Source organism: Anastrepha ludens, chromosome 2 (genome assembly GCF_028408465.1).
Source record: "Anastrepha ludens isolate Willacy chromosome 2, idAnaLude1.1, whole genome shotgun sequence".
Lineage (NCBI taxonomy): Eukaryota > Metazoa > Arthropoda > Insecta > Diptera > Tephritidae > Anastrepha > Anastrepha ludens.
In genome coordinates, this window is record NC_071498.1 from 40,598,863 (window position 1) to 40,620,775 (window position 21,913).

The 21,913-nt window shown below is 39.9% G+C and overlaps 3 protein-coding genes across 5 annotated transcripts; 1 reads left to right on the forward strand and 2 right to left on the reverse strand.

Annotated features, from left to right (window-relative positions):
• Positions 1 to 78: 78 nt before the first annotated feature.
• LOC128857301 (JNK1/MAPK8-associated membrane protein) lies at positions 79 to 1,585 on the reverse strand. The gene is made up of 5 exons (XM_054093003.1): positions 1,171 to 1,585; positions 903 to 1,115; positions 673 to 839; positions 484 to 618; positions 79 to 421 (listed from the first exon to the last, which is right to left on the reverse strand). The coding sequence occupies exons 1-5, from the start codon at positions 1,392 to 1,394 to the stop codon at positions 267 to 269; spliced, it is 894 nt and encodes a 297-aa protein (XP_053948978.1). The 5' UTR covers positions 1,395 to 1,585; the 3' UTR covers positions 79 to 266.
• A 6,807-nt stretch (positions 1,586 to 8,392) lies between these two features.
• LOC128869499 (uncharacterized) lies at positions 8,393 to 18,353 on the reverse strand. The gene is made up of 23 exons (XM_054112071.1): positions 18,133 to 18,353; positions 17,724 to 18,061; positions 17,336 to 17,659; positions 17,075 to 17,280; positions 16,792 to 17,000; positions 16,643 to 16,732; positions 16,408 to 16,569; positions 15,890 to 16,347; positions 15,057 to 15,435; positions 14,592 to 14,978; positions 14,020 to 14,521; positions 12,300 to 12,685; positions 11,894 to 12,227; positions 11,654 to 11,816; positions 11,374 to 11,563; positions 11,130 to 11,309; positions 10,799 to 11,063; positions 10,343 to 10,545; positions 9,728 to 10,260; positions 9,587 to 9,664; positions 9,025 to 9,520; positions 8,830 to 8,961; positions 8,393 to 8,770 (listed from the first exon to the last, which is right to left on the reverse strand). Exons 1-23 carry the CDS (start codon positions 18,226 to 18,228, stop codon positions 8,660 to 8,662), a joined length of 6,222 nt encoding a protein of 2,073 aa, XP_053968046.1. The 5' UTR covers positions 18,229 to 18,353; the 3' UTR covers positions 8,393 to 8,659.
• A 485-nt stretch (positions 18,354 to 18,838) lies between these two features.
• LOC128869508 (mesencephalic astrocyte-derived neurotrophic factor homolog) lies at positions 18,839 to 21,832 on the forward strand. Of its 3 annotated transcripts, none has more exons than XM_054112077.1 (5): positions 18,839 to 19,053; positions 19,309 to 19,431; positions 19,545 to 19,669; positions 19,976 to 20,117; positions 21,585 to 21,832. In XM_054112077.1, exons 2-5 carry the CDS (start codon positions 19,350 to 19,352, stop codon positions 21,749 to 21,751), a joined length of 516 nt encoding a protein of 171 aa, XP_053968052.1. In that variant the 5' UTR covers positions 18,839 to 19,053; positions 19,309 to 19,349; the 3' UTR covers positions 21,752 to 21,832. The 3 variants fall into 3 exon arrangements, with proteins under 3 accessions (XP_053968052.1, XP_053968057.1, XP_053968060.1); XM_054112082.1 differs by having other exon boundaries at positions 19,312 to 19,431; XM_054112085.1 differs by lacking the exon at positions 18,839 to 19,053 and adding an exon at positions 19,235 to 19,253.
• Positions 21,833 to 21,913: the final 81 nt, after the last annotated feature.

Consider the following 21,913-nt stretch of genomic DNA (forward strand, 5'->3'; position numbering starts at 1 on the left):
TCAAGGCATGATTTATTTGTTGAGAAAAAGGGTGGATTAGTGGTATGTCAAATCAGAAAATTGAAAAATCTCTTATGGTTAAATGTTATATTGATAACATTTTACAATGTTTTTTAAATATTATATTGGTATTTATTTATTGAGGTTTTCCAATAGTTTATGGTATTTTTATGCGATATATAATATTTGACATTTACATTTTCGAAGAAAAACATGAGTACGAGTTAACACAAATGTTTACAATTACTAAACGAACTTTCCTAATACTAGTTTTGCCGTACTTCAACCTCACGAAACTCGGCTGGGTCAGTGAACCGTACTGTGAGAATATAAAAAATTGAAGGGAATGGTATAACGCATAAGAACGCATAATGGTGTCCTAACGCGATAATTCCATAGGCCAGCAAAAGCCAATGTACAGCTGAAATTTGCAACGATTAATGTAATAATTTTCATCTATGTACATAACATTAGGATTCTTACAAATTATCACGAAATTTTTAACTTCCAATAATGACGAGCGTATCAACGCCTTAAAGGATTGGTCCAATTTTACTGAGTAATGTATTGCATTTGTTATCATAGAAATTCCAATGCTCAAATACGGGAAAAACCAGTCTGCAATGAAAATGTCAGTAAGGAGAGTATTAGTATAAAAATAATAAGACTTACATATGAGACCGCAAGCAAGAGCATGAATAGAGGTCAATAGCGGCAGAAAGTAAAGCGCAGCGTAAATTGGTGCTTTTCCACGAACATCAGTAATGGCGCTCACAATTGGGCGGATAAGAAACATAATTGCTAAGCATAGGAAATAGAATACGAGTACAATCGTCTGACTGTTGGAGAAATTTAAAAACGTGTATGTTTTTTTTTTAATATTATTATGCATTTACTCTTACAGTGGATACACTGCTTCCTGTGTACAATGTAAACGAGTCTCGTAGTTTGGACTTGGATTGTAAAATAAAGTATACCAATCATTAAATTTGCGCACGCCACAAGAATGCAAACGAAATTCCCACATCGGTTCCATGAGTAAGATGGCAAGCATTGCCGAAACTGCTACCTCGATAAAAGCGCAGGCGGTGAGTATCAATTGCTTGCGTGAGAATCTGTTAGGGGTACATATTCGTAATAACTGATGAAATATTTCAGAATAATACTTACTTGCGATCTTTCGCATGTAGATCGATAAAGAAGCAGTGCAGCATTAGCGGCAGCATAGCCATAAATCCTAAATACAGCCAAGAATAGGTGTTTAATTCATCGCGACACAGCGCACATATGAAGGACTCATTTACACGGAAGCCCCGCTCACAGGCGCCGCAATCAGACCAGCTACCATTGTTATACAGAGTGCGACCGCAATATTGGCCAGGACAACGATCCATAATTTGGGATAATATGGCTATCGCTGGTAAAAATACTTTGTTCACATTGGTAATAGATAAAGAATGGAAATTCTAGTTTCAAGTCGCAATTTTTAACTACTTCAGTTTGTATTATTAAGCTACTTTAAAGAAAGTTTTGTCCAGAGGTTGTTTACTTTTGAGAACAGCTGAGTCGCGCAACTTTGCTTCTTTCTATTCGCCCATTCACAATAGACATGCATTTCAAAAGACGGTAGATGTCGGGAAGGTAGTTAAGTCTCTACAATTTCTAATTCAAAAAATAGCCCAAGGCAACCATTACAAGTACAATGGACCCAAATGTGGTTGGACGAAAAATAGAGATGCGATTGAGCGCAATTCATGCATTAAACTACCTATTATTAGGTTAAGAAGCGTTCTAATAAGCAAATAAAGAAATAAAATAGGCTCAGGTAAAAATTTGAGATTTTTTTAAATTGTGAAAATTTTTAATTGAAGTTTGTATTTAAGTATGTACTGCATTTCAATAAGAAAAAGTACAAGATCACTAAAACATTTAAAATTTTAGGTTGTTGTTGTTGTTGTAGCAGTTAACTTTGCCCTGTCAGTGTAGTATAAATCTAGTCTAGCTCATCTAACGGTAGGCCCAGGCGCCTTGCTGTTTCGACAGGTTGGATCCAAAGGGAGAGCGGTGTTAGATGAGTGGGTTTGATGGGGGATGTGGAAAAGTGGTTAGTGTCGTGCGGGCTGCCTTCACATGCCGTAAAATTTTAGAAAATCTTCTTCTTAATTGGCGCGATAACCGCTTACGCGATTTTGGTCGAGTTTAACAAAGCGCGCCAGTTGTTTCTTTCTCGTGCTAACCGGCGCCAGTTGGACACACCAAGTGAAGCCAAGTCCTTTCCCACCTGATCTTTCTAACGCAGAGAAGACCTTTCTCTTCTTCTGCTACCACCAGCTGGTACCGCATTGAATACTTTTAGAGCCGGGGTTTTTGTATCAATTTGGCCGACATGACCCAGACAGCGTAGCCGCTAGATGTTTATTCGCTGCGCTATGTCTATGTCAGTGTAGTGTAATTACCGGTCGTCTTCGTCTAGCTCATCTAACGGTAGGCCCAGGAAACTTACTGTTTCGACGGGTTGGGTCCAGAGGGAGAGGGGTGTTAGATGAGTGGGTTTGATGGGGGATGTGGAAAAGTGGTTAGTGTCGTGCGGGCTGCCTTCACATGCCGTAAAATTTTAGAAAATCTTCTTCTTAATTGGCGCGATAACCGCTTACGCGATTTTGGTCGAGTTTAACAAAGCGCGCCAGTTGTTTCTTTCTCGTGCTAACCGGCGCCAGTTGGACACACCAAGTGAAGCCAAGTCCTTTCCCACCTGATCTTTCTAACGCAGAGAAGACCTTTCTCTTCTTCTGCTACCACCAGCTGGTACCGCATTGAATACTTTTAGAGCCGGGGTTTTTGTATCCATTTGGCCGACATGACCCAGACAGCGTAGCCGCTAGATGTTTATTCGCTAGCTCATCTAACGGTAGGCCCAGGAAACTGGCTGTTTCGACGGGTTGGGTCCAGAGGGAGAGGGGTGTTAGATGAGTGGGTTTGTTGGGGCATGCGAAAAGGTGGTTAGTGTTGTGCGGGGTGCCTTCACATGCTGGACATATGTTTAGTAGGTCGGGATCGATTCTGGATAGGTAGGAGTTTAACCTGCTACAGTATTCAGAACGTAATTGTGCCAAGATTACGCGGGACTCTCGGGGAAGCTGGAGCTCTTCGTCTGCGATGGGTGGTGGTTGGACTCCGATAACGGCATTCGGGAGTCGGGAGCTTAAGAAGGGGGTAAGGGTCTCCCGATGGATGTCGTTAATGGCCTGTCTGTATACTGTCTGATCCTGGATTGGTCTGTCTGTTTTGTCCAGGATCTCGTCCACGTAGTTGAGGAAGTGTCTCCTGATGTACCTGGGAGGTGGCTCGGGCTCGAGCAGGTGTCTGCATGGGTGAGGCATACGGTGACACCCTAGCAGAAACTGACTGCCGAGCATTTTTGTTGTGCTCCTTAACAGGGAGCATGTCAGCCTCGTCGTGTAAGTGTTGAATTGGGAACATCAGGAGACATCCTGTCGCGGTCCTAATGGCAGTATTCTGGCATGTCTGGAGCTTCGTCCACTGCGTATCACTGGTTCCAGGCGACCAGACAGGCGCGGCATAGTTGGGAACCGGTCGGCCTATTGCTTTGAAAGTCGACAGCAACATTTCTTTGTCTTTGCCCCAAGTGCTGCCGGCGAGCGACTTGAGGACCTTGTTGCGATTCTGTACTCTCGTTGCAATAGCGGTTGTGGGCGTTGAGAAGGAGAGCAAGCAGTCAAAGGCGACTCCCAAAATTCTGGGGTTATTAACCGTCGGTATTGGGGTATCATCGACGTACACCTGAAGTTGCAGCTTGACCTCCTTTGTCCAGGTGGTAAAAAGGTAGCCGTGGATTTAGTGGGAGAAAGTTTTAAGTTTCTCGCAGTGAAGAAGCGAGAAAGGCGGGCGAGGTAGTCGTTTACTTTAGAGCATAGGCCATCAATGTCATTGCCCGACGCCATTATCATGCAGTCGTCGGCGTATGAGACCAGTGAGACTTCCTCTGGTGGCTGGGGGAGTTTCGAAATATAGAAGTTAAAAAGCAAGGGTGAAAGGACACCACCCTGCGGTACTCCTTGCTTTATTTTTCTCTGTTTGGAGGTTTGGTCTCGAAATATCACCGACGAGTGACAACCACTCAGGTAGTTCGCGGTCCACCTCTTCAGCCCTGGCGGGAGTGTCGACTGTAAAATGTCATCTAGTAGCGTGGCGTGGCTGACTGTATCGAAAGCCTTTTGTATGTCTAACGCTACTAGGACAGTCCTCTCGCAGGAGCGGTTTTGGTTTAGTCCGCGGTTTACCTGGGTGTTTATGACGGTGAGTGCCGTGGTGGTGCTGTGCACTCTACGGAAACCATGCTGGTGTGGGGCTGGAGTCAGGTGTTCTGTGAGGAGTGGGAGTAGAAGGGCTTCAAGTGTCTTCACTACTGGGGAAAGGAGAGTTATCGGACTATAAGACTGCCCTTGATTGGCGGGTTTCCGAGGATTCAGTAGTGGGACCACTCTCCCTAATTTCCACTTATCAGGAATGATGACAGTGGCCATGGACAGATTGAAGACCTTATTGAGATATTCTACTCCCAATGGACCCAGTTTTTTCGACGTCAGCATGTTTAGTCCGTCGGGGCCGATGGCTTTTGATGGTTTCATATGTTTGATGGCCCCCTGAACCTCGTCGCTGGTGAAAGTAAGCGGTGCACTGTTGTACGGCAGTTTGTGCAACCGTCTGGTGGCACAACGTTTGGATCTGTCGACCGGAGGATGCAGTATAAATTTCCGGCTAAAATAGCTCGCGCATCTCTTCGGGTCCGACGAAGTACGACCGTTGAAGGTGATATCCACCTTGTTGTTGTGCTTCGTCGGGTTCGACAGGGACCTTACGGTGGACCAGAGCTTGCTCACACCAGAGGTGAAGTTACAGGACTTCAGATGCTCTACCCATTTGGTCCGCTTATGTTGGGTGACCAGTTGTCGGATCTCCGAATTGAGATCCTTTATTCGAGAATCCCCGGGATCGGCCTGGCGTAAACGGTCACGCTCGTTTGCCATAACGGCTGTTTCGGCTGGGAAATTGGGACGTAATTCCCGGATCCGTCCAGCGGGTATGAAGCGAGCCGCGGCGGCTGTGATCCCCTTGCGGAATGCGCGTTCGCCTGCGCGCACAGCGGCGGGAGTGGGTAGGGCTGCGAAGATGTCCTCAGTAAATTCCGCGAATCTGGTCCAATCAGCTTTGTTAAAGTTGACGTATGACCGGTGATCCGCGGAAACGAAGTCGGCAGGTCTCTCGATCGAGATGATAATGGGCAAGTGGTCTGATGCAAGCGATAGCATAGGTCGCCAGGTTATGCTATTTATCAGACCAGCGCTAGCAATTGTTATGTCAGGCGAGGTGCTGCAATTGCCCACTACCCTGGTGGGGGCGTCGTCGTTTACAGTGCTGAACGTCGAATCGTCTATCTGCTCTGCCAATAGCTGTCCCCTACGATCATTTGGCAGGCTTGAATGCCAAAGATCGTGATACGCGTTAAAGTCACCTACTACCAATCGGTTTTCTCCCCTGATGAGCGCACCAATATCGGGGAGATATCCTGCCGGGCAGCAGGTGACAGGGGGTATGTAAATATTGAATATTTCGAGCTCGGCATCGCCTGACCGGACAGCTATACCTTGACGTTCTAAGGTGCTGTCCCTGTGGTCGATGCCTTCATCAATAAGACGATACTGCACTGAATGGTGTACTATGAACGCTGGGCCACCACCGTTGTCTCGCTCGCGGTCCTTTCGGTGCACATTATAGCCGTCCCTGGAAATCAGGGGGGAGCTAGCGTGCAGTTTTGTCTCCTGGACCGCAGCTATCTTGATTCCGCACCGACTCATGAAGTCGACTATCTCGTCAATCTTGCTCGTGAGTCCGTTACAGTTTAGTTGCAAAAGCTTGAAGCTTCGCGGGAGTGTCGTCGTAATTCGGGGGGTGAGGGATGCGTGATGTCGTCTGCGTTGGTCCTACTGTGCGTTCCGCAAAATGGGTAGTGGCCTGATGTTGTCAGATGGCCGCGCCACTGGGGGCGGTTGCGGGTGCAGAGCTCTGCAGCAGGGGGCACCTCCGAAAATGGCACCAGCCACTGCAAGAATTGCATTGAACAGTTGTCAAGTTCCGAGGAACTACGGTCTGACACACGGAGCAGACTATGCGGGGGACCAAGAGCTGCTTGTTTGTCCCCGCACTGGGGTAGGAGCAGGAGGGTTGTGGGTTGGTGAGGGAGTTGTGTTGCTCTTGGGGGCTCCTTACCGTAGAGGTGTTATTAGTGGCGGCAGTGTGATGTGCCGGCACTGAGGGCAGTGTAGCCGTAGAGGCGGGGGCCGCCTGTGAGCGGGAGCAACACGTGGCCACATACCTTGTGGACCACTCCCTGTGTGTCTTAAGACCTGAGCAGGTCTTAAGATGGCACCACCCGTTGCACTGGTTACACCTAACCGAGGTGGAGTTCGGGTGGAGCCGTTTGTGGCAAATGCAGCAGTAGAATACTTCAGGTCCGGGGTTGGGTTCGACGCCAGCCCGGAAGAGAAGTATTTGGAGCAAACTGGCTGCAATTAGTTGCTCCTGTGACGAAAGATTTGGGGTAAAATACGGTACACTAGACAGGGCTAGTATACTGGGGCGGCAGCCCTTGGTCGGTAAAGAAAACCCGAGTCATTCCGGTAACGTAGAACCGGCTGCCATGGGAAATCGGATGTTGTCATCGTCCACGCTTCCGCATCATACGTTAGCACAAGTACGATGAGAGCCTTGTAGAGTGTTAGTTTTGTTCGTCGAGAGAGGACTTTACCACTCTGTTGCCTACTTAGTCCAAAGTAGAACTTGTTGGCAAGAGAGATTCTACGTTGGATTTCCAGGCTGACATTATTATCGATGTTAATGCTGGTTCCTAAATAAACGAAGTCTTTCACAACCTCGAAATCATAACTGTCAACAGTGACGTGGCTGCCGATACACGAGTGCGCCGACTGTTTGTTTGATGACAGGAGGTACTTCGTGTTGCCCTCGTTCGCCACCAGACCCATTCGCTTTGCCCCTTTATCCAGTTTGGAGAAAGAAGAACTAACAGCGCGGTTGTTAAGGCCGATGATGTCAATATCATCGGCATACACCAACAATTGTATGCTCTTATAAAAAATTGTGGCTGAGCTATTAAGTTCTGCGCTTCGCACGATCCTGTCTAACATCAGGTTGAAGAAGTCACACCACTGTGAGCCACCTTGTCTGAAACCTCGTTTGGGGTCAAATGGCTCGGGGAGGTCCTTCCCAGTTCTGATAGCGCTGCTGGTATTGACCAACGAAGTCTTGTATAGCCGTATTAGTTTTGTGGGGATAAACTCAGATATCGCGGCATATAGGCAACTCCTTTTCGTACTGTCGAATGCAGCTTTGAAGTCGACGAAAAGATGGTGTGGGTCGATTCTCCTTACATGGTTTTTTTCCAAGATTTGGCGTATTGTGAATATTTGCGGACTTTCCAGGTCTAAAACCACACTGATAAGGTCCAATCAGTTGGTTGTTGGTGGACTTCAGACTTTCACACAAAACGCCCGTTAGAACCTTATAGCATATTTAGAAGACTAATCCCGCGATAATTGGCACAGATTGCAGAATCACCCTTCTTATGGATTGGGCAGGGCCCTCTTAAATTCCAATCGGCAGGCATGCTTTCATCCGATCATATTTTGCAAAGAAGCTGATGCATGCACCTTACCAGCTCCTCGCCACCATGTTTGAAAGCTCAGCCGGCAGTCCGTCGGTGTCCGCAGCTTTGTTGTTCTTTAGCCGCGTTATTGCTATTCTCACCTCGGCATGGTCGGGTAGCGGAACGACAGTGCCGTCGTCAACCATTGGGGTATCGGGGTATTCACACTCTCTGTGACATGCGTAGCTGCCACTATATGACAGGTTCGAGAAATGTTGCTTCCATAATTTAAGTATGCTCTGGATGTCAGTCACTAGATCGCCGTCTTTGTTCTTACAGGAAAACGGCCCGGTCTTAAAGCCTTCTGTAACCCGCCCGTGGAACTTTCTAATAGAATTATCGGGCGATGTTTCTCGCACTCACGTATTTCGCCCTGACGTTTTTTCTGTCTGATTAGGTAATTGTCAAGTTTGGTTAAAAACAGTCAACAGTCAACACAAAGGACCACTTTTACGGTTACCACGTTACCAGAACGACCCAGATTTATATGTCAAAAGATCGTCACTCCAGCAGCATTCCCCATACATATCGCACCCTAAATACAAAAGGGGCACAACTCAAAATTTTCCACACTCGAGCTTGACTTGTTTACAGTAGCATAGAAAACAAACTATGTGACATATCACGCTGAAATTTGCCATGTAAGCTTATAACAGTTCTACCAAAAAACAAAAAATTTATTTTTGCCATATGTCATCCGCGGACCGTTTTATTGATAACGTCTCGTTCATATTTGAGCAGAAGTACATTTTGAGTTGTGACCCTTTTGTATTTAGGGTGCGATATATGCTGCTACAACAACAACAGCCACTTTTATGGAATTGCTTTTGTTAATAAATTTTGAACGATATCATACGAACTATTTTTGACCAATTTCGATACCTAGGCCGCAAACTTTATTTATTTTCTCATATACAACTACAGATCTAACTCCTTCTGAGCAAGATTTAAAACCACCGAAAGTAGTCCCGCATCTTCCAATTCAATAAGATCTTTTCGCATTTGTTCGCTTTTGCGGTGTAAAATCAGCTGCAAGCAAGGAAATAATTAATTTATGAAATATTTGAGACTATAAATGGTGTGATTACTTTTTTGATTTGTTCACGTTTTTCAGCATTACGACATAAAGCCATCGCCACTGCGGCCATATGAGGACGCTCTAGGTTAACGCATAGTTCAGCAAACTCTAATAAATTTAACTTATGCACAATTGGGCAACTCTTGAATTACAGAAATAATAAAAAAAATAAGAAGAGTATTTTTTTATACAATTTTTAACTTACCTGCAATCGGAATAAAGCCTTTTGTAATACTTCCTCCTGCGCAAATGACCGAATCTGATTAGCCGCTTTGAAAGGCTGCCACAATACACATTGCCACGCTACTATCAAGCCTTCTGTATGCAGTAATTTGGGTTCACACGACAATACATCCACCAATGCATTCAATTCGTGCACCATATTTAACATTGCCATTCGCTTTAATATGCCATTCCAAATCTTTGAAATAAATATATCGAAACCCAGACAAATGTTTGCCAAAATCTCAAGTGTGTGCGGATTTTGTGCATTGCGTTGCCAAATAGTCTTCAATATGTCGATTTTGTTGCAGCTCGTGAACTTTTCCAAGCTGAAATTGTAACCCAACTGCTTTAACTCATGCACACACTTAATAGTGATGTACTGCTTTTGACTGATTACGTTTTTGAATGATTCGCTGCCGTCGTTAAGTTTCAAAAAGCATTCGTACATTTGTAGCTGCTTGCTGGTGTTTACGCTCCTATGTTGGTTGGACAAAAATTTAATTCATATAATACGCATAATTGAGTGACAAATGCTTAATTACCCATCAGAAGGAAAAATGTGCGATACCAAGAAATGAATGGACTCCTTCTTAGGCCAACTGTTGAGTATGTAATTCGCCCTGTAAATTAACGAATTTTTCGTTAAAATTTACCGCTACAATTTACTGACAAAATTTTCTTACCTTACAACATTTTCCGCCGCATTACCTGCATCCGTTTTATCCTCTTCAACCAGATTATGATCTTCGAAGAATGTCTCCTCGAGCATATTGCCATCACCGGAATTGACTGTGAAAGAGAGCCACTTCTGCAGCAACTGAAACTGTATCGCTTGCAAATTTAGGCTATGCAATTCAGCAATTTCCTTAGCTACTGTATTAATGTCCAATTTTCCCGATTTCAATATCAGCTCATGATGATAGAGGCTATAGATGAGTTCAGTTGGGTTCTCTACCAATCGCAAGAGTTTCTCATCGGTGAGCCCATAAATATAGAGTAAATGCTGCGTCTTAAGTATAGGATATTTACGCTTGATTTTAACCAACTGATCCTGATACTTTTCATTTGTTATGAGTTTCTCATGCGCCAGTGCATATTTGTAGCACTCATATGAAGCTTCCACTTGATCAGCGCCGTCGGGTGCATAATTCGCAACAAAATATAGTATCATAAATACTTTATGTGGATTGGTGACATGCTTGACGAGACGTAGGATCTGTGCGGTTAGAAAAGGAGTAAATTGTTATATGTATTAAATTTTGTATGTAGATATCACATTAAGATAAGTTGCTGCTTACCGCCTGTAGGAATGCATTATTTGTCGGCTGCAAATGCCACACTTCTGTTTCGTTCTTAGATTTGTATTCAGCGACGGAATTCTTCACGGCGGACATGCACAGGTAGTCTTGCACTTTTGCCACATCACTCGAGCCTTTAAGCAAAGTGTGCATTTGCATGAGCGGGAACCAGCTTTCACAATTGTCTACACTGAGCTCGTTATCTGGCAGTAAATTAAAAATGGTTTTAAGTGGTTTTTATGCAAATGTTAGAATAATTTAAAAAAAAAAAACAAAATATGTTTTTGAATAAGAATTTACTTGCCTCCAGAGTCGTCTAACAATTTCAATTTAAATGTGTGAGTTATTGTTACAACAGAATAATATATCAACAAAAAAAAAGAAACGTTTGAACCAAAGACACTTTAGCCACATACGAAGGCACTCTTTGAGTAGTTTTCTAAATTTAGCGCTCACCTAAAATATCCTTCAATGGCTGCTCCACTAACGGTTTGAAAGGCAAACGAAAGCGTGCAATTTTCGGCATGACACCCATTTCACTCTGCGATTGCAACCACATATCAGTTTCCAGTGGACCAGGACGGTTGCGACGCCGCTTCACCATCTTGTGTTTAAGAAAATGCAGCATACTTGTCCAAATTTGCATTTCTTTTGGCATTTTGTCGAAAAATGTGAGCATTTCAATGACATATAAATATAATTCATAAAAATAAATGTTGATCTGGGAATTGAGAAGAAACAAATTATTCTTAAGCGAAAGTTGTAAATCTCTGTGAATCATACACACCTCTTTAAAGAATTGTATCAACTTTGCCACTATCATATCTGCATTTTTTATAGCATGCAGATATGGCTGGCATAGGTTACGTATGCCGCTGACAGTACTTAACACAACTAATTCTTCCTCGCCGAAGGCATCAGTTTTTATTTCATATTTAAGTTCCTGCCCATGTAAAATGCTAACGATCTGAAATGGTAATATTGAAACATTGTATGGAAGTAAGTTATGCTATACAATTTACGCGCTTTACCTGCGTTATTAGCAACTGCTGATAGTCCAAATTGAAATCATGACTCATGTGCTCCAACAATTTCACATCTAATCTTTTATTATGAAATATTTTCAGCAATTGCTGTATATCATCGGTGTCGGCATTGAATTTTCCTCTTATGCTAGGATCTTGCTTGCAAAATTCCATGTAGTAGAACTGCTTCAATCGTCTGTATAAAAAAACATATCGAAGGGTTAAGAAAAATAGTTGTTAATGTTGCATGCATTAAGTCAGTCTCCAGTAGGATTTTTCACTTTACTTGTTGCGTATTGCCTCCACTTGATTATGTCCTTCCTGATACACATTATACATTTCAGAGAGGGTTAACAGGCTGATGCATTGCTGGTCATTTTTCACATCTTTACCCAACAATTCCAATAGTGGCTTTTTGTTTTTATCCGCGATGAGCATGACGAACAGTTCTTACATTTGTAAATTCGTAATTAAGTTATTAATACACTCGTATAAAAAATAAATAAAAATATATATGCTGGCATACCTATGAAGTCAACATCCTCATTGGACATCATGTGCCGGAAGACGCGCGCCAAATGTAACGACACAAAATCTGTGGTAATAATATTGCATTCGTAGCGTTTTTGATATTCCAAAATGTATTGCACCATTATGTACCAAACGTCATGCATTTTCGCTTTGATCAATTGCTCCAGCGATAAAAAGAAATCGTCGACCGCTGCATCTTTATCTATGTCATCACTTAGCATTGTGCGCAGTTGCAAAAGCACACTGTTTTTGGGTTTAGTTTCAGCTAGGAGCACCAATATACTGCGCGCCACAAATTTCATAATCGAAATTTGTTCAATGCTATTGCTCTACAAACGCGAGTAAAAAACAAAATGCAAAATGAGTAACATTTCAATAAATACCCACTTGCGCACTACTACCTTCTTACGCGGTTGTTCGGGCTGCATTTCGATTTGATCGAATATTGACACAGAATAACGGGTTTTTGCTGGTGCAGCCGGCTTGGCATTAAATGAGCAATTTATTTGTGCCGCCGAGAAGTTAAGAGTTGTGTCAGCTAGTGTAATCTCCGCCACATCCAATGCTTTGCAAATATTCTCATTGACCTCAAGTTCCTTATCGACATAATAGCATTTCAACGCATCACTAGGGTAGGTGAGAGCAACTAATTTCACGTATTTAATTAACTCCGATAATTCAGCGCGCTTCTGATGCTCTAGTAGAAAAGCGTTAAGCAATAAATCATATACTAAAGGAAAGGTCAGCACGTCCATATCTTTGTCTAGAACGTTACTCGTGCTTGCAGCTGTTAAGAAAAAGAAAATTTAATAGACAGTTACATATACATATGTATATGTGATCACAAGTAATAACCGGCTAATTTGACTTAAGAAAATACCTTCCCACGACAGTGGGTCTATCTTCCCGGAACGACGCGGTTTTATATGCGGCCAAAGACTGTCACTTCAGCAGTAGACTATAAAAAGTTATGAGGCATGTTTTATGCTGTTGCAACAACCTAAGAAAAACCTAATTCTCTTTTTACACAATTTTTTTACCCGAGTTAAAATGAAAAAAAAAATAAATAAATTTTTTACTTAATTTTTAAAATTTTTTCAATATTTTATTTGAATCTAGTAGAACAAATATAGTGAAATTTTTCGACTCATGTACGAAGCGTTTAAATTAGTCTCAGAAAAGGTCGCTCAGACTCAGTAGATTTTGCTCTCATCGTTTAATTAAAATCAATTTAAAGAATTAAAATGTGTAACACGAAATATATTCTTAAGTGAACTCTAAAAAAGATTTTTTTATTGTTTTCACCTAATTCTTTTTTTATACGATTTTTTACCCGAGTTAAAATGAAAAAAAAAAAATAAATTTTTTTTTACTTAATTTTTAAAATTTTTTCAATATTTTATTTGAATCTAGTAGAACAAATATAGTGAAATTTTTCGACGCATGTACGAAGCGTTTAAATTAGTCTCAGAAAAGGTCGCTCAGACTCAGCAGATTTTATTCTCATCGTTTAATTAAAATCAATTTAAAGAATTCAAATGTGTAACACGAAATATATTCTTAAGTGAACTCTAAAAAAGATTTTTTTATTGTTTTCACCTAATTCTCTTTTTATACGAATTTTTTGGGAACGTATCTATCGTTTGAAAATAGAATTAACTGTACCCACAACGACTCTTTATTCATATTGGACCAAGGATAGTCATTCCAGCAACATTAACCAGACATTTATAGCGAATGTGTAAGTTGTTACAACAAAAACTTATGACAACAAAACTCTGTATTAACTATCATTTCGAAATCGTTTCACTAATAATGATTTTCAAGTCAAGATACAGACATAATAAGTAATTTATCCTGCCCAGAACTTGCTTCTCAAAGGTATCATCACTTCGACGCACAAAGGCGCTACTGAAGACAATATCAACAAAATTTCTAAAGGATATCGACCTACTCCGTCGTATCTGACCCGGACCACAGCCAGACTAAAGCCTCTAGTCCTTATCTTGTAAGCTTTTTAATTTAAAACTAAAAATAAAATAAATGAATAATTTTTCTCGAAATCACGATTTTTGCCCTGTGCGGTTATTGCATACATAAAACTACAACTTGCTCACTCACCTTTACTACTGCGCAATGCCAAAATCTGTTGTGTAAGTAACTCCAATGCCAAACCAATAAAGTCATCCTTATTTGTGGGTGTACAATCGACGAGTTGTAGTATTGCATACGCCAAGGCGCTTGTAAGCGGCAGACAGTGTATGCGCCGACTTATATGCAATACACCATAAACTTTCTCATAGTGCAGTGCAGCGCATAAATCAGCCACTTCGCTGACAATAAATCGTGGCACATTTACCGTTGCTTGACTTTGATCCATTATGCACTCGATGCCACGATCGAGTAACTGCAACCGTTGAGAGAGTGGCACGATTTCACTGACTGCACTAACATGCAACCGAAACTTGTGACATAGCACGAAGCGGTGTTGTATGGCGCGCAATTGCTGCTTATAACTGTTACATGTCGCATGAGGTACAATTAGTTGGAAAAATTCAAGCAATTTTTTTTGTTGTTCTAGGTTTTTGTCATCGCTTGGTGGTGGGCAATTCTCCAACAGCCCCTACGGAATGAATATTTACTCGTTAAAAACTTAATTGATATACATTTGATATATTTTACAAGATGCTCACCGCGAAAAATTTGATAACCTCCATGCATGCTGTGTTATTCTTATCATCATTGAGCGATTTGAAATATTCATAAGCAAGCCCAGGTTTATTGCTGCGCACTAATTGATAGCAGCAATTAGAATTAGCGCTTGTAGCCACCTGTGGGGCAGCCTTTGTCAACACACGTATATCATTCAACATATCGGGTAATTGCATTTTAACGATGCGTGCCATAAAAAGTGAAAGATTAATGTCGGTATTGCTGTCCGCTGGCCAGCCATATTTTACTTTCATAACTTTAATCATTTGGATTTCATATTCAGTATTGATTTTTAAGGCGAGTGGATGTGTGGAATAGCGTAATTTTATAAGTGAATTTGTAATTTCCGGCCAGGGCACTGGTGCACGCTGGAGGGTAGCGAAAGAAAACAGTTAAAGTGAGCATGACAAATATAACAAACTTCTAAGAGTACTTCAACTTCATACTTGTAAAACCAGCAGTGCACTTTCCATCCGATCATCTTCGTTATGCAGCAATTCAATACAGGCAACAGCGCGGTCCAACCAAGTGCTCAGTGAATTTCGATTTACCACCAAAAGGGATATGTATTGACTTAATGCTTCGACTGGTGTTTTGCCTTTTTCTTGAAAAATTGGATAGAGGAAATCATTGACAAGACTTTTTAAATTATCCAAATGTACACGTTGCAGTATGCAGAGCGCTGTTTCATCAATTGAATCCTTTAGATAATTATCTAGCGTGAATATTAAATTGTAACGTTTTTTTAAAACTGACAAATCCTGCAATGCGTTCACCAGATCGTGCAATTTAGCGATGTTGCGTTCATGCTGACGTCGTACGTCACTAAAAGAAAGAGCAGAGAAAAATGGGTAACTAAATATCAAGTGCATGGCGGTGCTGAAGTTTTTGTAGCAGGATACAATTTTCCCTTTTACATTTTAGGGATGCTACGGAAGTGACAGAAGTGGCTGAATATAAATCCAAGTGATATAGAAACGACCGACGGGTGAGCATTTGAAGAATGCTGTTGAAGTGACAATGACATATCCGAGACCCATCCGATGTTGTTGTAGCAGTTCGATGAGGATGGCTGGCAAAATACAGGGGTGCTCGGTGAGTAGGTTTGAGAGGGCACGTTTTGCAGCTCTCACGTGCAACTGGACTTCTTCTGTGATGAATGGCGGGATTTGGGGAGCAGGAGTTTGGTGATGAGAGACTCACGCCTGTCGGGTCCAGGTGTTTATGACCCTGTCTAGTGCGCTAAACCTCATCCCTCAGAACAATCTATCGTACTCACCAATGCATAAATTGTATTTCCTCAAATATATCCGACACTTTGGTTGCAAATTCTAACCCGATTTCGGGCCAATGTTCAGCGTATTGCAGTGTACGTGTCTTTTGTATACTCCATTCGGTGAAGTATGGCATTAATTTAGGATGTGTGTAACTGACAGTGGGCACGAAGTGACGTAACCATTGTACCACGTTGAAGGGTTCAGTATGGCTTGGTATTAGGCTAAGTAGTTGGCAAATTTCTTTTTCATTCAAACGGGACATCATGGAGTTAGTATGTCGCTTCCAAATTAAGCACGCCGCTGGCATATCTGTCTTAAATAATGTAACAATCATTTTGGTGAGATTTGAGTGGTAAACAAATTTCGACCATTCCGAATTGACCTCATAAGGATCAATAATTGTGAGTGTTTCAAGACGGCGTAGCTGTTCGTTGATCTCTAGCACATCTGCTTCATCATTCTAAAAAATTTATCGAATTTATTAAAGTTTTGAATAGTATTTTGTACACTATATCATTACCTCTTCATGTAAATGCTTTAACATTTCAAGCAAGTAAAGCTCCAGTATGCGACGTGAAGGCATGTTAACCATGCGATTGTTTTTGAAAAATTCTCTACTTTCAATATTTTTTAATATAGCAAATAGGTCATTGAAATTTTTTTCCAATAATTCAGGATTATTCTGTAAATGTATGCAAAAGAATAAATGATGATTTACATTCATAAATAACAGGCATTTCGAGGTAACTACTTACATCACCGAGAGAAGTTAGTGTTAGCAATATGCGTTTAGCTTTTGCCTCGTAAATCGGTTGTAAGCACAATTCGAATTGCATGCCGAAACTCTGAAAATGGTTCGAAAGTGTAAATACTATTAACCGCTAAGTACAAAAATATCTCACACCTCAGCTTCTTCTAGAAGTCCTTTCGAAATCAGTTTTTTAAAACGTTCGCTGGGATGTGTTTCTGAAACCAGAACCATTTCTATCTCTGTAGGAAGATTATTTTCATTTGTTTGATTTCCACTGAGATAGTATAAATTAACAGAACATTTGGGCTGTTGCACAAGCCAAGCATTCTCCGATACTTCTAATTCGCTATTGCACTTAAAAGCTGTTAAAAAGGTTGCATCGCACAATTAAATTCAAAATCAAACAGTTTATATTTCAGTTGGCAGTTTCGCTTACATGGATATTCCAAAAACTTAACAAGACGTTCAGCTCCTACTTCCGGGCACTTTACTATCACCAGCAATTCGATATTTTCATCATTGCACTCCATAATGATAAGTTCATCAATTAGCATCTCATTCGTTTTTTGTGTTGGAGGAAAATATACAGTTTTCGTAATGGGACAAAACTCAGCTAAATGTCCAGAAACCGTTAAAAGTAAGCTAAAAATTAAGAAATTATATTAAAATGTATATCATCTTGGCTATATATACCCACACAAAATTATCTAAATTGAAAATACGTTTTACACCACCATAGTGTTCGGGCAACATAATTTTTGTTAAATTGTCAGCGCTCTGCCTGCAGAAGACAGCGCTTTGTGTGCCCGCTATATACATTGGGAAAGGCTGTTCAAAAGTTCCCAAACTGCTTTGCACAATCAACACTGATGACTTCACATCGCTCAGACCGCGCACAGTGCCTACAAGTCGTTCAATGGCCACTGGACCTAACATGCTTTCATCAAAAGCGACGGTCTCATTTTCATTGAGGGTAATATTTTGATTTGCTTCCAGCGGAGCTTCGTTGATTTCACTAAGACTACAAGATAATTAAATTTAGATGTCTGAATAATAATAATACAAAGGGTTTTGCAGCGTTTTACCGATAGACACTTCCATTTGTGCAAATGATATGGAAGCTTTGCCCCAGTTGTTGTATACTCGCAAAAGTGCGCCCCGTAATATGCACATCTTCAGCATTTACAGATACACTGAACAACGGAATACCTTTAATAAAAATGCCATGTACTTCGCCATCACGTAATCCAACCAAAATTAAATTTCCTGAATTGGAGATTGCTACGGTATCTATATGCGCATTGAAACTGAGGAAACTGCATTTGGCCACCAATTCGTCTTCAAGCAATATCAAACTTTGATCTACGGAGATAACAACTTTTTGGTTTTGCAATGATGCGAGCACTTCGGGATACTCGTTTACCTGTAATATTACGAATAACACAATGCTAAATCTAAACAAAAATAAAAAAAAATTTGCTTCGGAATGAGTACCTGCTCCCCACTTTGTATTTTAAAAATTCCACGCGATGAGAATGCGTTTGAAATGGTTTCATCTTCAATTTGCGATTGCTCGAAATTACACCACATTTTGATACCACAAATTGTACTTCTTTGATTAAACCAAAAATATTTAAACTTTTGGGACGCGGCTTCTGTTTCTGTTTTAAATTGCTCTTTATTGTGAATTTTTAAACCAAAAGCGACATCTACTGTAATTTCTACAAGCAGTCGCAATAACTTCAAGAACAAAATTCCCTTCAAAAATGGTGATAAAAAAACTACATATTCTAAAAAGCCCTTAATTTTTGGGGAATTTAGTATAATGCCGCACGTTTCAAAAAAAAAAAAAAAGATGTGAAGGGTGATAGAGATACTCCCCCCAAATATTATTATATGCGTAAAAGCAAAACTATTATTGCAAAATTATATTATTATAAAGATTGTTCAGGGACCACTCTCTAACATATCTACGAAGTTTCATTAAGTAAATCATTACACTTTGCCTAAAATTGCCTATGTGGCATTATACTAAATTCAAACCAATTTTTTTTAAGTTTATACATTTTCTATTAAATAACTGTTATTATACCAATTAATTTTTACTTAAAATGTAACAGTTTAAAATCCGAGCTGTATAGCAACTCTGTGTTCGATCAGCTGCTGTTTAAGTGTTGTAGCCTTCGACAATTATACGTCATCATAAAACCATGTATCAAGTAGGAATCAGCCAATGACAAAGCGACAAGTGAGTGTCAAAAAGTTCTCACTATTTTATTTTCACCGGCTAACAACTGGATTTCGTAGAAAGAACTAAATAGAATAATTCCTTAAACCACTAAAAACCTTATATTATTCTGTCGAAACACGCCATAAATAATAAAGTGAACAATATCGTATCAGAAACAATTATATGTAAGTAGATTTGTTTGAAATGCAATTCAAGAAAGTATCATTTTCCACTGAACACATCTCGGTTAACTGGTCTGGCTAGGGAAAGAGGGGGGAAATTACAAGAATTAGAAGTGATGGAAAAGGAATGTGTGTGTACGCATGTGTGGAATAGAAAACGCTTACGTAGCGAAGAAACTATATTTGGAAACTTTCTGCGCTTTGTAAATGTTTAAACAAATGTTCGATTGCTTTTTAATGGTATTATATTTTTTCCAGAAGTTTGATAACCTTGTCGAATAAGAGATAAGTGCACTAAGATGCGTGTCCAAATAGTTTTGATGGTACTTGCCTTTGCTCTGATCCAAAGCAGCATAGCGTTAAAAGAGGAGGATTGTGAAGGTAAGTTCTTGTGTGAAGATGAGATGGTGACAAGTGAGCCAACCAGTAATATTTTTACAAGATCATTTATTTTTTGTGTATGCGTGTGTACTAAGAGAAATCTGCATTTTTAGTTTGTATAAAGACAGTAAAACGTTTTGCCGACACATTGGATGATACCACAAAGAAAGATCATAAAAAAATTGAGGCCAAGTTTAAGGATTTCTGCAAAAAGCAAAAAAATAAGGAACACAGATTCGTAAGTAATGAAATCTTTAGACTTTTGACAAAGCTACGTAAGTTGGCTTAATATTTTTTGGCTTTCAAACATTGAATACATGGTATATATACATACATACATACATATTTATTAATCTCTCACAGTTTATAGCTTTAGAATTTATCATACTAAAAAATTGTATTGATATATTAAATATTTTAAAGAGGTAAAGACAAAGGTTTCAAGGCCAAATTATTTATTTTGTGAAAATTCCACAATAACTACTTTAATTTTGTGGGCGTATAAGTACATGGTTTTTATGATGCTTCTTCTTCCCTTTTACAGTGTTACTATTTGGGTGGTCTGGAAGAATCGGCGACTGGCATTTTGAATGAGCTGAGCAAACCCTTAAGTTGGTCCATGCCTGCTGATAAAATTTGCGAGAAACTAAAGAAGAAGGATGCACAAATCTGTGATTTGCGTTATGGTGAGTTGCTATGAACACATGAAAAACTATAAGTAGAAGCTTAGAGTTTCGGCCAAAAAGATCTGTATTGTTTGAGCCTAAAGCAAGTGTGTCCAATCGGTTTGATAGGCAATTTTTTCATGACTTCTTCCCTTTTGATGTTCGTTTAATTAGGAGCAAATGCTATTAGAAAATAGCAATTAGAAAAGTATATTAATGGTTGAAATTTAGTTTCAAGTTCTAGATTTTTCTTTTCATTATTAAGAGCGATACCTAACTATAATATACTAAATAAGGTACGTATTCAAAAATCTAGCCCTCACTGATCTTTATCAGCGAATCGTTCAACATTTGAAATTTTAAGTTGTATACTACACATACAATGATGTTTTACATAAATAATTAACTTAATATTTTAACAATATTCGCAATATTTTTCATGTTAATTTTTTTTTTTTTTATTTATTCGCATAACAAAAATCTTAGGAATCAACGTTCCAAACTTTTTACGAAATTCACACAAATTTATTAAATTTCGAAAAATTGTCATGAACATTTTTAATTTCTTGACCAGAATTTTAAAAAGCTTCTAGGTACGTAGTTTTATAGGCCATTCAATTTTAGTACAAAGTGGCGAAAATATAGTCATCCAATTACTAAATAAGCAATGATTTTGAACGATGCTCCATTGCTTGCCTGTTTGTATACTGCAGCTGTTTAGTTCACAATCGTCAAAAATGATTGACGTACTACGATGTTTGCAAAAATTATAGATCTGATTAATTTTGCGTTAAATTTTTTGTAGTTTTTTTTTAATACGATGGAGGAAAATTTTCAACCCTCCACATAAAGCATCTTTGCGGATATGTGCCTTGGTTGCCAAGAGTGAACACTATTAGGCGAACACGTTCCCACGACAGTATCAGTATCAGTAGGTATCAGAAACGAAACGGATTTATATTCGGCCAAGCACTGTCACTACAGTAGCACTCCCCGCTTACGTATGTGGAATGTTTATGCTGTTAAAACAACAACAACAAGAAACAAATTTCTAACATTAGATTTTTCATGTCCTCAATGGGTATTGAACCGAGAACCACTCGAAGGCTAGTTACGCGGTGAGTAATTTGGAAACGGTCGTCGCTCAGGTTATTATTGTGTTTTATGACTCCAAAGTTTTCGCTCAACAAATTTATAATCCCTGATCACTTACACATATTTGTATTGTTTTAAGAAAGCGGCTACCAGCCGTTAAATACTAGTACCGGAGAAAGTTTTCGAATAAAAAGTATTGCTGAGAGATTCTGATGTTGTTGTTGTTGTAGCAGCATAAATATTCCCCATACTTACATACGGTGAATGCTGCTGGAGGGACGGTCCAACCGATTCTCGGTTACATAAACGTAACCTAGTTTTTTCATTGCTTTTTGTTTAAGACAAAGAATGTAACAACAATATAATTAAACATTCTTTTTTATATTCTTGCAGAGAAACAAATCGATTTGAACAATGTCGACCTGAAGAAACTGAAAGTGCGCGATCTTAAGAAAATCCTCAACGACTGGGATGAAACCTGCGATGGTTGTATTGAGAAAACAGACTTTATTAAGAGAATAGAAGAGCTGAAACCGCAATATTCGCGCACTGAGTTATAAAAATTATATGCAAACTACATATGAAATTAATTTATAATTACGTGTACACAAATAAACAATTACATCCATACCTACTAGGAGCGCGACAGCAGTTTCTTATTGGTTTTCGGTTTTTAGACAAATTTAGATCGAACGCATTTACAAGTATAGTTTTTGCACAAA

Excerpts from the sequence above, each read along its gene's own strand:
- LOC128857301 (XM_054093003.1), bottom strand. The coding sequence starts at position 1,394 with ATGGATCGTTGTCCTGGCCAATATTGCGGTCGCACTCTGTATAACAAT. Across the intron at positions 1,116-1,170 it reads CTACATGCGAAAGATCGCAA|ATTCTCACGCAAGCAATTGA; the intron begins GTAAGTATTATT and ends TACCCCTAACAG. Across the intron at positions 619-672 it reads TCTTGCTTGCGGTCTCATAT|ACTGGTTTTTCCCGTATTTG; the intron begins GTAAGTCTTATT and ends TTTTCATTGCAG.
- LOC128869499 (XM_054112071.1), bottom strand. The coding sequence starts at position 18,228 with ATGTGGTGTAATTTCGAGCAATCGCAAATTGAAGATGAAACCATTTCA. Across the intron at positions 17,281-17,335 it reads TTCAATTTAGATAATTTTGT|CTTACTTTTAACGGTTTCTG; the intron begins GTGGGTATATAT and ends CTTAATTTTTAG. Across the intron at positions 14,522-14,591 it reads AGGTTATCAAATTTTTCGCG|GGGCTGTTGGAGAATTGCCC; the intron begins GTGAGCATCTTG and ends TTCATTCCGTAG.
- LOC128869508 (XM_054112077.1), top strand. The coding sequence starts at position 19,350 with ATGCGTGTCCAAATAGTTTTGATGGTACTTGCCTTTGCTCTGATCCAA. Across the intron at positions 19,432-19,544 it reads AAAAGAGGAGGATTGTGAAG|TTTGTATAAAGACAGTAAAA; the intron begins GTAAGTTCTTGT and ends CTGCATTTTTAG. Across the intron at positions 19,670-19,975 it reads AAAATAAGGAACACAGATTC|TGTTACTATTTGGGTGGTCT; the intron begins GTAAGTAATGAA and ends TCCCTTTTACAG.